The 13,897-nt window shown below is 42.4% G+C and overlaps 1 protein-coding gene across 3 annotated transcripts in view; it reads left to right on the top strand.

Annotated features, from left to right (window-relative positions):
• Positions 1-13,897, top strand: part of ptar1 (protein prenyltransferase alpha subunit repeat containing 1) — a 56,059-nt gene that overhangs the window by 2,230 nt on the left and 39,932 nt on the right. For all 3 annotated transcript variants that reach the window (XM_061673217.1, XM_061673216.1, XM_061673215.1), the window contains exons 2-3: positions 3,123-3,292; positions 11,882-11,948. In XM_061673217.1, the coding sequence (XP_061529201.1) occupies positions 3,123-3,292; positions 11,882-11,948 (237 nt within the window). The remainder of the gene's footprint in view (positions 1-3,122; positions 3,293-11,881; positions 11,949-13,897) is intronic.

Here is a 13,897-nt window from a genome sequence, read left to right as displayed (position 1 = left end):
CGGGACCCGTCCGGGATGCCGGGAGTCGCTCGCTGAGGCCCCGCCGACCGATCGTGGCCGCATGGCCGACTTTTTCGATCGAAAACGCCTCCGGCTTGGTTGCAGCGGGCGTTCGCGCACTTGGTGGCGACTGGAGGCGCCCGAGGACAAAGGGTACAAAAGAAGGGGGAGACTTGGCCGGAGGCCACCCAGCTAGCGAGCTGCTAGCAAGGTACGAGGAGAAGTAAAACAAGACTAGCCTGAACTCAACTCCCAGAGAAAGGTGTGAGTTTCGGCGTAGGAAGAGGGAGTGCCGACTTTTAGACCACGCCCACCAGCCTGAATCTTGTCTATAAATTTGAGTAAATGGGTTTAAAATCATATGAATCAAAAACACTCCCAACTTTGTACTCTCAAGCATAGAATCATTGTTTAAATTTTGGTCGTGGCAGGTGGGTTGCTTATTGTTCAATGCAACATTTCGTACTGTGTGATTTCAAATCATGAACAGCTTTCAAAATCATGCCGAGGACTTGTCAAAGTGAGAATGGGGACACAGACACCAAGGCATACAAGTTGGAGTTTGCAAGATAAAAAAACGGACATTTTATCTTCCCTTAACAAACATCAAAGGCACGTCCACAAGTTCTGGCGCTTGCAGTTCCTCTCAACGCCAGTGGGCGGAGCCTCACGCACATGGGTGAAGATTAACCACAGTCTTCCCCAACCATTTGGTCCGGGAAGGCGTCTTTTGAAGACCGGAATCAAAATTTGACAGGAAGCTGCTAATTAGTTTAAGGTCCACTTGACGTACACCAGGCACTGTCCTCGCCGCCGTCTCACAGCGGGGCAGCGTGGAGGACTGGGGTTCTCAGGTGGTCGCGAGTCTCTGTGGCGCCTCGATTTGCGGAGCGCATGTCCCCTACTAGTGTATACACTTCGCACATTCACATCTCATTCAGGGTCCCCTGGGGGACTGGCACGAGGCATTATGGGGTGGGCACCGGTATTGGCGCATCTGGCTGGTTTCCGGTCTGGTCGCCCCACCCCTTCTCTGCCCTCTGCCGATCAGCATAAAATGCTAATTATCGGCCGATACCGATCACACTGATCAGATCGGTGTGAAGTCTAATTTGAACCTGTGCAGTATTCAAGTTCGTGAAGAAAAACATTTTCATTGAGTTATCAACACTTTTTCCACAATAACAAAGTACATTTACAGGATAAATCACATCTCATTTCACTCTCATTGTACTTGTGTATCGTGACAATAAATGGCTTTGTTTTATTCTATTGCATTACATATATTTTATACAAAATTATAAATCATATGGCATTAGTATAGTACTATTTAACTTTTTATACTTTATATGAATAAAAAGGCATTCTGACATATGACCAGTTTGATAAAAATACAATTCCAGTGCCACCAGAAAGTATTCACACCCCTTCACATTTTCCAGATTTTGCTCCGTTAAACGTATTCTAAAGCTGATTTGAGTAGTTTTGTTTAAAAAAAAAAAAAACAATCCCATAATGACATATTTTTAGACCTTTGTGTAAATGTATAACAAATGTAAACATTCAAACATAATAGATACATAAGTATTCACAGTCTTTGCTATGACACTCAAACTTAAGCTCAGGTGCATCTGATTTCCACTGATGATCCTCGTGATGCTTGAATGGAGCTCGTAGAGCTTGGCGCAAGAAGACTTAAGGCTGTGATTGGTGCCAAAGGTGTTTCAACAAAATATTAAGCCAAGGGTGTTAATACTTATGTACCTATTGTTGAAATGTTTCTATTTTCAATGTCTGAAAATATTTTTTTACTTTGTCATTATGGGATCTTTTATGGAGTTTAAAAAAACAAATGCTCATCAGCTTTAGAATATGTCTATGACAGCAAAATGTGGAAAAAGTGAAGGGTTGTGAATACTTTTTGGTGGCACTGTATATACACTATCCATAAGGGGTTTCAGCTCCAGCTTTCCATCAGTTTGGGGGTCCTTGGCCTCAAAATTGTTGCAAGCCCTTGATATAAACCATGAAAAAAAAATTCATTTATCAGTATCTGTGGAAAAAAAGTTGCAGTTTACGTTTTTTTTTGTTTTTGTTCTCTCTCTCTCTGCGGATACATGTGCATAATTGATCCTATGATCCCATTGCCCGCTTGTCTGTCTACAATCATAATAACGGTACAGATGTAATAGTTCCGACGCTTTCATAAATTCATGCATATTCATGTCTCAGAAGTAACATTTGTTTTGCTGTCTGCTGTTGTGTCAATGCAAAATTGCTGCCTCATTCTCGCAGCTGACGGGTACCTCTGGTGTATTGCGACAACATAGTGAGGCTTTCTCCAGTGGTATTAAAGGTAAAAAGACAGACAAAAAAGGACCGTTTGGAACACAACCAAAAAAATTAACTGAAGACACTAGGAGGCATTCACGTTAGTTTTCATGTAAAAGGCTTCTTAAGCAATCGGAGAAAAATCCTATCGGTCAAAAAATGTAATGAGTATCTTCAGAAAACGTTGCAAATCGTGAAACTTCATTTCAGACACCGAACAGAAAAAAACAAATCACATGAAAAGTTTGAAAAATATCACTTCGGACAATTTTTTCTAAGAAACTATTTTTAACTTTTTAAATGTTTAACTGCCACTCGTACAAATACTGACATCAGTAAAATTTGATTTTCAAGAGGAAATTCAGTGGGCCATGTCTTCACCGTTATTGATCAAATTATATGAAAATGACTCATGTTCTTTTGTGACATTTTTGATAGTTGGTGTGTGATGAATGTTTTTCCATTGTAAAATGTCTGCCTTGTATCAGTAAAGGTTGGGAAACACTCACATATCATATTGGAAGTGTGTGTGCACATATTGGCCAGTAAAGCCGATGCGGTTATTTCAAGGCAGAATTATAAATCTTCACATGATATTTGGGCATAGAAATGTTCACTGATCCCATTATTCATTTACTGTGTTTAACACGAGTCACCTGTTCACTTTTTGTCACATCGTTTTCCATTGGCATACAGAAGAACATTCCCTGCATACAATTCTTACCTGTGTTGTTGCTACACACATAAAAAATATACTAGTTCAGCCCTAAATCCATTGTCTCCTTCCCCAGTGATGAGATTGGTGTGATTCCATGTCCAGAGGGACGTTACAACCGCAGTCCCATCGTGGTGGTGGAGAACAAGTTGGGTGTTGAGAGCTGGTGTGTCAAGTTTCTGCTACCATATGTGCACAACAAGCTGTTACTCTACCGCCAGCGTAAACATTGGCTGGATAAGGAAGGTAACTTACTCCAGTGAACATCCAATCAACATAGAATTTTGTCTAGAACCAAACTAATGAAAAGCAAACGACAACAACAACAAAACCTCATCAAGTTGCTGTATTTAGACGAAGTCAACCTGACAAATGTCAAGCCAGACCACTTTATGACGCTAAAAAAAATAGTTCAGGGCTGTCAGGACTTGTTTACACACGGTATTCCTTTGTTTAGTTGAGATCTGCAAAATCAAAATCACCTATTATACGCTCCAAAGATGCTGAAATCAGCATTAGCTATAGTTGTTACAGTTTGAATATTAACTGATACACATTACCCTTCCCTGAGCTGTCACCTTATTGTGGTGGAGGGGTTTGTGTGTCCCAATTATCCTAGTAGCTAAGTTGCCTGGGACTTTGTGCCCCTGGTGGGATCACCCATAGCAAACACGTCCTTGGTGAAGGGCCAGAGAAAGTACAGCTCAAAGACCTGCCCATGGTGATGACGATATGTGGTGTTTTCCCTCGCCCGAACGTGGGTCACCGGGCCCTCCTCTGAACCCACCACCTGGGGTAGCGGCCAAGGGGGTTGGGTGCAAAACGAGCTGCGTGGTGGCCAAAGGCGGGGACCTCGGCAGTCCAGTCCCTGGCTACAGAAGCTAGCTCTAGGGACATCGAATGTCACCTCTCTAGCAAGGAAGGAACCCCAGCTGGTGTGCGAGGTTGAGAAGTTCCGACTCGAGATACAGCTCCCTCCAAAAGTATTGGAACGGCAAGGTCAATTCCTTTGTTTTACACTGAAGCCATTTGGGTTTCAGATCAAAAGATGAATGAGACAAAAGTTCAGGATTCCAGCTTTTATTTAAAAACGTGTTGTTTTGCGTTGCTCAGGTCTTGCCTTTTAGATTGATTGCTTAAACATTGGATTGTGCTTGTTTTCCGCTTTGGGTTTCACCTGTGAAAACTGAATTTGCTGTTAAGAAAACATGAAGACCAGAGAGCTGTCAATGACAGAAAAGTAAATTTATTTTGAAGCTGAGAGAAGAGGGAAGATCGATCAGAGCTATTGCACAAACATTGGGCCTAGCCAATACAACAATTTGAAATGTCCTGAAAAAGAGAAACGACTGGTATACTAAGCAACAGACATTGAACAGGTCGGCCAAGGGTATCAACAGCAGTTGATGACAAAAACATTGTGAGAGCTGTGAAGAAACACCCAAAGACAACAGTCAGTGACATCACTGCCAACCTCCACAGGGCAGAGGTGAAGGTATCACAATCCACCGTTCGAAAAAGACTTCGAGGGAAGTATACAGGCCATAACACAAGATGCAAACGTCCCATTAGCAAAAAGAATCGAGCGCAGATTGGATTTTGCAAAGATGAGTCGAGATGAGCCACAAAGGTTTTGGAACACAGTTTTATAGACTGATGTGACCAAGATTAACCTCTACTAAAGTGATGGAAAGGCCAAAGTATGGAGAAAGCAAGCATCTGCTTATGATCAAAAACAAGCTCATCTGTGAAGCATGGTGGAGGTAGTAATGTCATGGCTTGGGCTTGCATGGCTGCTTCTGGAACAGCCTCACTTGTCTTTATTGATGATGTAACTCATGATGGTAGCAGCAGAATTAATTCTGAAGTCCACAGAACCATATTGTCGGGCAATTTACAGAAAAATGCATCCAAACTAATCAGGAGAAGCTTCATCATGCAACAAGACAATGACACAAGACACACTGCCAACAAAGCAAAGGTCTTCATCAGGGGGAAAAAGTGGAAGTTCTTAGACTGGCCAGGTCAATCACCGGACCTTAACCTAATAGAGCATGCATTTTACCTCCTGAAGAGGAGACTGAAGGGAGAAAACCCCAGAAACAAACGAGAACTGAAGGAGGCTGCAGTAAAGGGCTGGAAAAGCATTTCAAATGAAGAATGCAACAGTCTGAAGTCAATGGGTCGCCGACTTGATGCAAGTAAGGGTTATGCTCCCAAATATTAAGTTATTCACTTTAAGTTAATTCAATCATGTCTGTTCCAATACCTTTGCCCACTTGAAAAGCGGGGGGCTTCAAACTAAAAGTGCTCTTTCCTGAGTTGTTTAACACATCTAGATGTAAATACCATGAAATAAAAGCTGGAATTCTGAACTTTTGTCTCATATTCATCTTTTGGTCTGAAACCCAAATGTCTGCAGTATACAACAAAAACAAATGAATTGACCTTGCCATTCCAATACTTTTGGAGGGGACTGTAGTGTAATCTGGCTCACCTTGACACACTGCTTGGGGTCCAGTACCAGTCCTCTTGAGAGGGGTTGGACTCTATTCCACTCTGGAGTTGCCCAGCAAGCGCCGAGTAGGTTTGTGGGCATACTTATTGCCACCCGAGTCGGTGCCTGTATTTTGGGGTTGTCCCGTGGATGAGACTGTAGCCTCCCTCCGTCTTCGGATGGGGGGAAGGGTACTGACCGTTGTTTGTGCCTATGCACCAAACTGCAGTACCCACCCTTTTTTGAGTCATTGGAAGGGACGGTGGAGAACGCTCCCGCTGAGGACTCCCTCGTTCTGCTGGGAACTCCCTCTTTCTGCTTCCAGTCATACCTGGAATGGTGTGATTTGGTGGAACGCCCCCCCACACCCCCCTTCCACAATCGGTGGAGTGTTATTGGACTTCTGTGCTTGTCACAGATTGTCGATAACATGTTCAGACATAAGGGTGTCCACGTGTTTACTTGGCAACAGGACACCCAAGGCTGCAGTTCAACGATCGACTTTGTGGTCGTGTCATTGGACTTGGGGCCACATGTCTTGGATACTTTGGTGAAGAGAGGGTTGGTGTGTTTGCTCTGATAGTGGGGGAAGATGCCAGTCCGACCTAGCAGACCCAAACGTATTGTAAATCGTATTGTGAGGGTCTGCTGGGAATGTCTGGCACAGTCCCCTGTCAGGAGTTTCATCTCAACACTTTGACCCTGTCAACCCTGTTTGACCCGGTGGAGACAGGCGCCTCGAGTCCGAGTGCACCATGTTCTGTACCTCCATTGTTGAGGGGCTGACCAGAGCTATGGCCCTTATGTTGTCGGCGCCTGTCGTGGCAATCCCCAAACCTGTTGGTGGACATCAGCGGTGAGGGATGCCATCAAGCTGAAAAAGGACTCCTATTGGGTTTTGTCGGCCTGTGGGACTCTGGAGGCAGCTGATTGGTACTGATTGGCCAAGTAGAACGCAGCTTTGGTGCTTGCTGAGGCAAAAATGCGGGTGGGGTAAGAGTTCGGTGAAGCCATGGAGAAAGACTTCCAGACTGCTTTGAGGAATTTCTGGTCACCATCTGGTGTCTCAGGAAGGGGAAGCCATGCAGCATCAACAGTGTGTATAGTGGGGATGGAGCGCTGCTGACCTCAGCTCGAGACGTTGTGAGTCAGTGGGCCGAATACTTCGAAGACCTCAATTCTGCTGACACGCTTTCCCATGAGGAAGCATAGTCTGGGGACTCTAATGCGGGTTCTCCTATTTCTGGAGTTGCGGTCACCAATTTGGATAAAAAGCTCCTCGGTAGCAGGGCCCCGGGGGTGGATGAAATCCGTCTGGAATTCCTAAAGGCTCTGGATGTTTTTGGTCTGTCCTGTTTGACACACCTCTGCAATATCGCGTGGACGTCGGGGACAGTACCTCTGAATCTGCCGACCGGGGTGGTGGTCCCCACTTTTAAGAAGAGGGACAGTAGGGTGTGTTCCATCTACAGGAGGATCACACTTTATAGACTGCCTGATTAGGTCTTTTGGAGCTGTAGGAGAGGAGGGTCCGTTTGGTAGTCGAACCTCAAATTTAGGAGGAGCAGTGTGACTTTTGTCGTGGCCATGGAACAGTTTAACCAGCTCTACACCCTCAGCAGGGTTCTGGCGGGTGTATGGGAGATCGCCCAACTAGTAGGGCTGTAACGATTTTGTAACAAAACTGAAAATTGCGAAGCACACGTAACATCGACGACAAGAGCAGATCTGCTAGTAAATCTTATATTAATTAGGAAACGCGCCTACAATTATCGAATTAGTTTACGCATGTTAATGTTAAATGTATTAAGCGACGGCGCAATGTTAGGGATTATATCACAACACAGAATGCACTAACTTCAAATTCAGAAATTGACAATAAAAACAGAAAAGCACTGTACTTAATATTTTCCTGGACTATGCATTTGGGATTAGCCTTTGAAGTTGGTAATAGTGCAAAATGAAGTGAGACAGACAATGATTTTAGTCAATTCTTTTCCAGAATGAGAGTGCTTAAAGAGGAGGATGCTATTCATGTGGCACAGCTTGAAGTAGGCATCAGGTGCAGGTGATCTGGCCCTGGCTCATGTTGGAGGCCAAAACAAAAAAGCAGAGAAATTAGGCAAATTTACTTATTGTCTTAGATTTGTACATCAACATGTACATCCAAATTTGTGGATTTTGCCTTATTGTAGTCCTCATAGTCTTCAAGATTTCTTCATTTTTGTTAAAATAAAAAAAATAAATAATAAAAAATAAATAAAGATTCTTTGCGGTGGCATGTTTTTGTTTTGTTTTTTTTTGTCACCATTTTCATGCCTTTGGTTTTTGCATGTCTGATATTCTTCCTAATCAGTCAAAAACAAGTTTAATTCAAGTTGTAGCCTGATGTTGTTCTACTCTTTTTTGATTTATTTTTTATTTTTTTAAAGCTTGCTGACTGTAATCATGTCACTCCATGCATCGCACCACACTGTCCCTAAAAGGCCAACCAAGAACAGCAGATGCAGTCATTTTTCCCCTGACTTGAAATTCCTCTTTTAGGTCAATTAGGATTACCAAAATTATTTAGATGTGTTAAATCCTAAATATTTGTCTTCTGCTGTGGTGTGGCAACTCCTGGGCAAGAGTTTTTTCTTTTTTTTTGGTTTGTTTATTGTTGGGCGGCACGGTGACGACTGGTTAGATAGAGCGTCTGCCTCACAGTTCTGAGGACCGGGGTTCAATCCCCGTCCCCGCCTATGTGGAGTTTGCATGTTCTCCCCGTGCCTGGGTGGGTTTTCTCCGGGCACTCCGGTTTCCTCCCACATCCCAAAAATGTGCATGATAGGTTAATTGACAACTCTAAATTGCCCGTAGGTGTGAATGTGAGTGCGAATAGTTGTTTGTTTGTATATGCCCTGCGATTGGCTGGCAACCAGTTCACGGTGTACCCCGCCTCCTGCCCGATGATGGCTGGGATAGGCTCCAGCACGCCCGCGATCCTAGTGAGGAGAAGCGGCTCAGAAAATGGATGGATGAATTTCTCGTTTACAGCACAGACCGAAGTTTACGTACTTTTTTTGGGTTACAATCATGTATAATTCTCTGCTCGAAATAAATGGTCCAGTTTTCGAATTGTGTAGCAGAAATTATGGTCACTATCAAATAGCGACCTTGGTGTATCGTTACAGCCCTACCAGCCAGTCTACATGTGCTTTGTGGACTTGGAGAATGCTTTCGACCGTGTCCTGTGGGGATTCCTGTGGAAGGTGCTCCAGGAGTGCGGTGTACCCGACTCCTTAATAGGGCCTTTTCGGTCCCTGTACGAATGGTGTCAGAGTTTGGTCTGCATTGCCTACAGTCATTTGGATTTGTTTCCAGTGAGCGTCGGCATCCGCGAAGCCTGTGCTTTGCCACCGATTCTGCTCCTGATCTTTATGGACAAAATTTCTAGGCGCAGCTGAGGCATTGAAAGGGTCTGGTTTGGTGGCCTAAGTATTAAATCTGTGCTCTTTGTAGATTATGTGGTTCTGATGGCTTCGTCAAGCCGCAATCTTCAACTCCTGCTGGAGCAGTTTTCAGCAGAGTGTGAAGCAGCTGGGATGAAAATCAAATCTCCAAATCTGAGCCCATGATCCATATTCGGAAGAGGGTGGAATGCCCTTTCTGGGTCAAAGAAAATCCAGCCACTAGAGGAGGAGTTCAAGTGTCTTGGGGTCTTGTTCATGAGAGAAGAATGGAGCGGGAGATCGACAGGCGGATTGTTTGTTGCAGCTTCTGCAGTGATGCGGACGCTGCATCAGTCTGTCGTGGAGAAGGTGCCGCCGAGCCAAAAGGCAAAGCTCTCAAATGTACTGGTCGATCTACTTTCTACCCTCATCTATACTGACAAACTGTCGGAACAGAAAGAACACGATCATGGGTACAAGCGGCCGAAATGAGTTTCCTCCGCAGGGTGTCTGGGCTGTCCCTTAGAGGTAGGATGAGAAGCTGTTATCCGGGAGAGTCATCAGAGTTGAGCCGCTGCTCCTCCGCATAAAGAGGAGTCAGATGAGGGGGCTCTGGCACCTGGTTAGGATGCACCTCTGGACGCCTCCCAGTTGAGGTTTTCTGGGCATGTCCCACCGGGAGGAGGCCCCGGGGACAACCCAGGACACGCTGGGAAAAACTGTCTCCCGGTTGGCCTGGGAACGCCTCGGTATCCCCCCGTAAGAGCTGGACAAATTGGCTTAGGAGAGGGAAGTCTGGGCTAATCTGCTGAAGCTGCTGCCCCCACAAGAAGATAAGCCGAAGATAATGGATGAATGGAATAAATGTTTTTCTAAAGCAATACTATGAAGATTTTAAACATTTATTACAAATGTCTTTTTTTATTTTGCCATCATGAAGAAACCAAATTTATATTTTAAGGTACCGTAATTTCTCGTGTATAACGTGCACCCATGTATAACACGCACTCCCTAAATTGACCTCAAAATTCTGGAAAACCCTTCTACCTATGTTTAATGCATTTTTACAATGCATGATTTTGCTTCTACCCATATGATCAAAACATGAAGTATTATCTATTTTGTTAGTTTTTTTTCAAATAAATCTTCTGAAGTTAAGCACTTTGTTTGAACACTTAATCACTTGCTCTTATTTTGAAATTCACAGCCCTACTTTAATTTAGTAAATAAGAAAACACACAGTTGTGCTCATATGTTTGATTACCCAGGCAGAATTTGTAAGATGGGTACAATTCTTTCAAGAAAACATGAAGGACCAGGCGAAAGACATTTTATTTTAATGGGATTCAAATTAAACGGTCAAGCGTTTCAGAAAAGCATTATCACTAAACATAACATAACCATAAAACAATTAATGATGGTTGTTGTTCAGTTATCAGTCATATTTTAAAAAACAACAAAAACAAAAAAATAATAATATTATTTCACAAATTCTGCTACGGTATGTAAACTTATCAGCACAAATGTACATATATGCAGTCATATGTACCCCTGTCATATTGGAATGAAAGTGTAGGCTCCACCTTTTTTATATCCACTAGCTGGCGGTGGCAATTTGGAATGAAAGTGTACATCTTTTACATAACCACTAGATGGCAGCATACGTTTATAAATTGTGAAAGGGGGAAAATGTCCGTTATACATGAGAAATGACTATTCAAATTTACTGTTTTACAAAAAACTGACATGTTATGCTTGATTAATTTCTGACTTTTCAAAGAAGCGTACTCAACCAGCTCAAATTTGGGTATAAAAAGGGTGTAATCGAGTTGAAAATGTACAATATGGTAAAATTTTGAGAGCTCACTGAAATTGAAAAAGTTCACTTTAAAGCACTTTATGACATGGGTCATACAGATCATAAAGGAGTTTATTTTTGTGATAAATTTGATAAGCACTGTATTTATTTACATGTGCCACAACATACATGCCACACAATAATGTACCATATTTTCACGACCATAATGCACATTTAAAAGTCTTAAATTTTCTCCAAAATGGACAGGGCGCCTTATAATGCGACACGCCTTATGTGTGCACCGAGGTCCAACATCTATAAACTGTAAAGCCACGCCCCCAGTAGGTATATAGCGCCGGGGTGTGCATTGTGCAAAACAACATTGGTTTGCCTCAGGAGCCCCGAAAATGGCACCTACGAAGAGACACGCTTACGAAGCACAGTTTAAACTGCAAGCTATCAGTTACGCGGAGGAACATGGGAATTGAGCAGCCACGAGAGAATTTAAGATTAATGAATCCAGGGCTCCCAAGTGGAGGAAGCAGAAAAACGAGCTTCGCCAAGTCAAGAAGACGAAGCTGATTTTATGTTATGTGATTTTTTTTTTTTTATACCTTCGCTGTAAATGCAATCCATTGTTATAAATTAGTGATTCCCAACCACTGTGCTGTGGCACATAAGTGTGCCATGAGAGATCATCAGGTGTGCCACAGGAAATTATCGAACTTCACTTAATTTGCCGAAAAAAATATTTACTACAAACAATGAATTTGTATCTATGCCAGCAATTTATCGTAACAGGTAGAGCAATTAAATGCACTTCCGCTAAATAGCAGAACATACAATTAACAAAAAATAGTGTAGCTTTGTGTTCAGTAGGCCCAGATTTCACACTGTGTGAGTACATTCCTGAGTAAACTGAGATGAGATTATCATTTTTCAGTGCATATACTTTTTGTGATGTTTTTGTTTGGGGGTGTAAAAATTTAAACACATGAAAGAAATGTAAAATATGTGCCTTGTCTCATTGAATGTTATAGGAAGGAAACACTTATGAATAATGATTACAGAACAAATCTCCATGAATGATAATGTTTGTTTTCCCTCAGCTTTAGTGGATATCACGTCCACCTTGTTGCTGCTTAATCCTGACTTCACGACTGCATGGAATGTCAGGTACAGACACAAATCCTCGATGGCAACTGCCATCCTTAATGGTACATCATCGCAAGCTAAAACAGCATACAACATACCTGTGATTGTGTCATTGCCATGCCATTGTTTTTTTTTTATGTCAGCATATGGTGGTACAAGGTTTGTGCTGTAAAATATATAATCACGTTGAATGCAAAATTGCCTTTTGATAAATCAAAACGTCTTGCGCTTTAAAGCGCTCAAATTGGTGGTTGATGCAAGTGGACATTCCTGGAGTCGGCATGCCAATAGCACGATCCCTCAGAACTTGTGACATCTGTGGCATTGTGCTGTGTGATAAAACTGCACATTTCAGAGTGGCCTTTTATTGTGGCCAGCCTAAGGCACACCTGTCCAATAATCAGGCTGTCTAATCAGCATCTCGATATGCCACACCTGTGGGGTGGGATGGATGATCTCGACAAAGGAGAAATGCTCACTAACACAGATTTAGACAGATTTGTGAACAATATTTGAGGGGAATGGCCTTTTGTATATGTAGAAAAAGGTTTAGATCTTGGAGTCTAGCTCACAAAAAGTGGGAGCAAAAACAAAAGTGTTGCGTTTATATTTTTGTTCAGTGTAAGTAATCAACTATTTTCCACCATAATTTGCAAATAAATTCTTTAAAAATCAGATTTTCTGGATTATTATTATTATTGTTTTCTTTCTAATTTTGTATCTCTTAGGTGAGGTATACCTATGATGAAAATTGTAGGCCTCTCTTTTTAAGTGGGAGAACTTGCACAATTGGTGGCTGACTAAATACTTTTTTCACCCTTGTATACCTCTAAAATGCAATTATTGGCGCAGCAATAATTATGCTATGCTCACAATAGTGTCCATTATTATTATTATTATTTTGGCTTGAGTCCAGAAATTCAAGTCATAAATGCAGGAACACTCTTAAAGGCATGGGAATCTTTCGTTTCCTTTCCTCCGCTAAGTTATATTGTAGGATGATTTCGTTTCTGAGCAGCCTATGTAATATGTTTTCATTTGAAATATGGACATTCCATTTTAAGAAAGCTGTATTTGTCAGGAGTGGACCTATTTCATTTTTGGAACTAATGGAATGGACAGGTGGAGGGATACAGTGGTGTGAAAAAGTGTTTGCCACCTTCCTGATTTTAAATTTGTTTGCCATACTTAAATGTTTCCCATCATCAAACAAGTTTAAATATTCGTCAAAGACAACACAAATACAAAATGCAGTTTTTAAATGGTTTTATTATTAAGGAGAACAAATCCTTGTGTGAAAAAGTGATTGCCCTTCTATTAAAACATGGTTTATCATACCCGAGTGAAATTTCTCTAGCTACAGTCAGGCCTGATACGGCCACACCTGTTCTCAATCAAGAAGAAAATACGCTGTGGTCTGGCGAGACAAAAGTTGAACCTTTTGGAAGGTGTGTGTTCCATTTCATCTGGTGTAAAAGTAACACCGCATTTCAGAAAAAGAGCATACCAACAATAAAATATGGTCGTGGTAGTGTGACGGTCAGGGGCTGTTTTTCGACTGCAGGACCTGGAAGACCTGCTGTGATAAATGGAACCATGAATCCTCAAGGTGAATGTCCGTCCATCTGTGCGTGACCTCAAGCTGGAAAGTACTTGAGTTCTGTAGCAGGACAATGATCCACCTCTGAATGGCTGAGGGAAAAACTAAATGAAGACTTTTGGAGTGGCCTCGTCAAAGTCCTGATCCGAATCATTGAGATGCTGTGGCATGACCTTAAAAAGGCGGTTCACGCTCAAACTCTCCAATGTGGCTGAATTACAACAAATTGCGCAAAGATGAGTGGGACAAAATTCCTCCACAGCCCTGTAAGTCTGTCATTGCAAGATATCGCAAACGCTTGATTGCAGTTGTTGCTGCGAAGGGTGGCCCAACCAGTTATTAGGTTTAGAGGGCAATCACTTTTTCACAC

Source organism: Phycodurus eques, chromosome 3 (assembly GCF_024500275.1).
Source record: "Phycodurus eques isolate BA_2022a chromosome 3, UOR_Pequ_1.1, whole genome shotgun sequence".
Lineage (NCBI taxonomy): Eukaryota > Metazoa > Chordata > Actinopteri > Syngnathiformes > Syngnathidae > Phycodurus > Phycodurus eques.
This window is presented reverse-complemented; position numbering and strand designations above follow the sequence as displayed.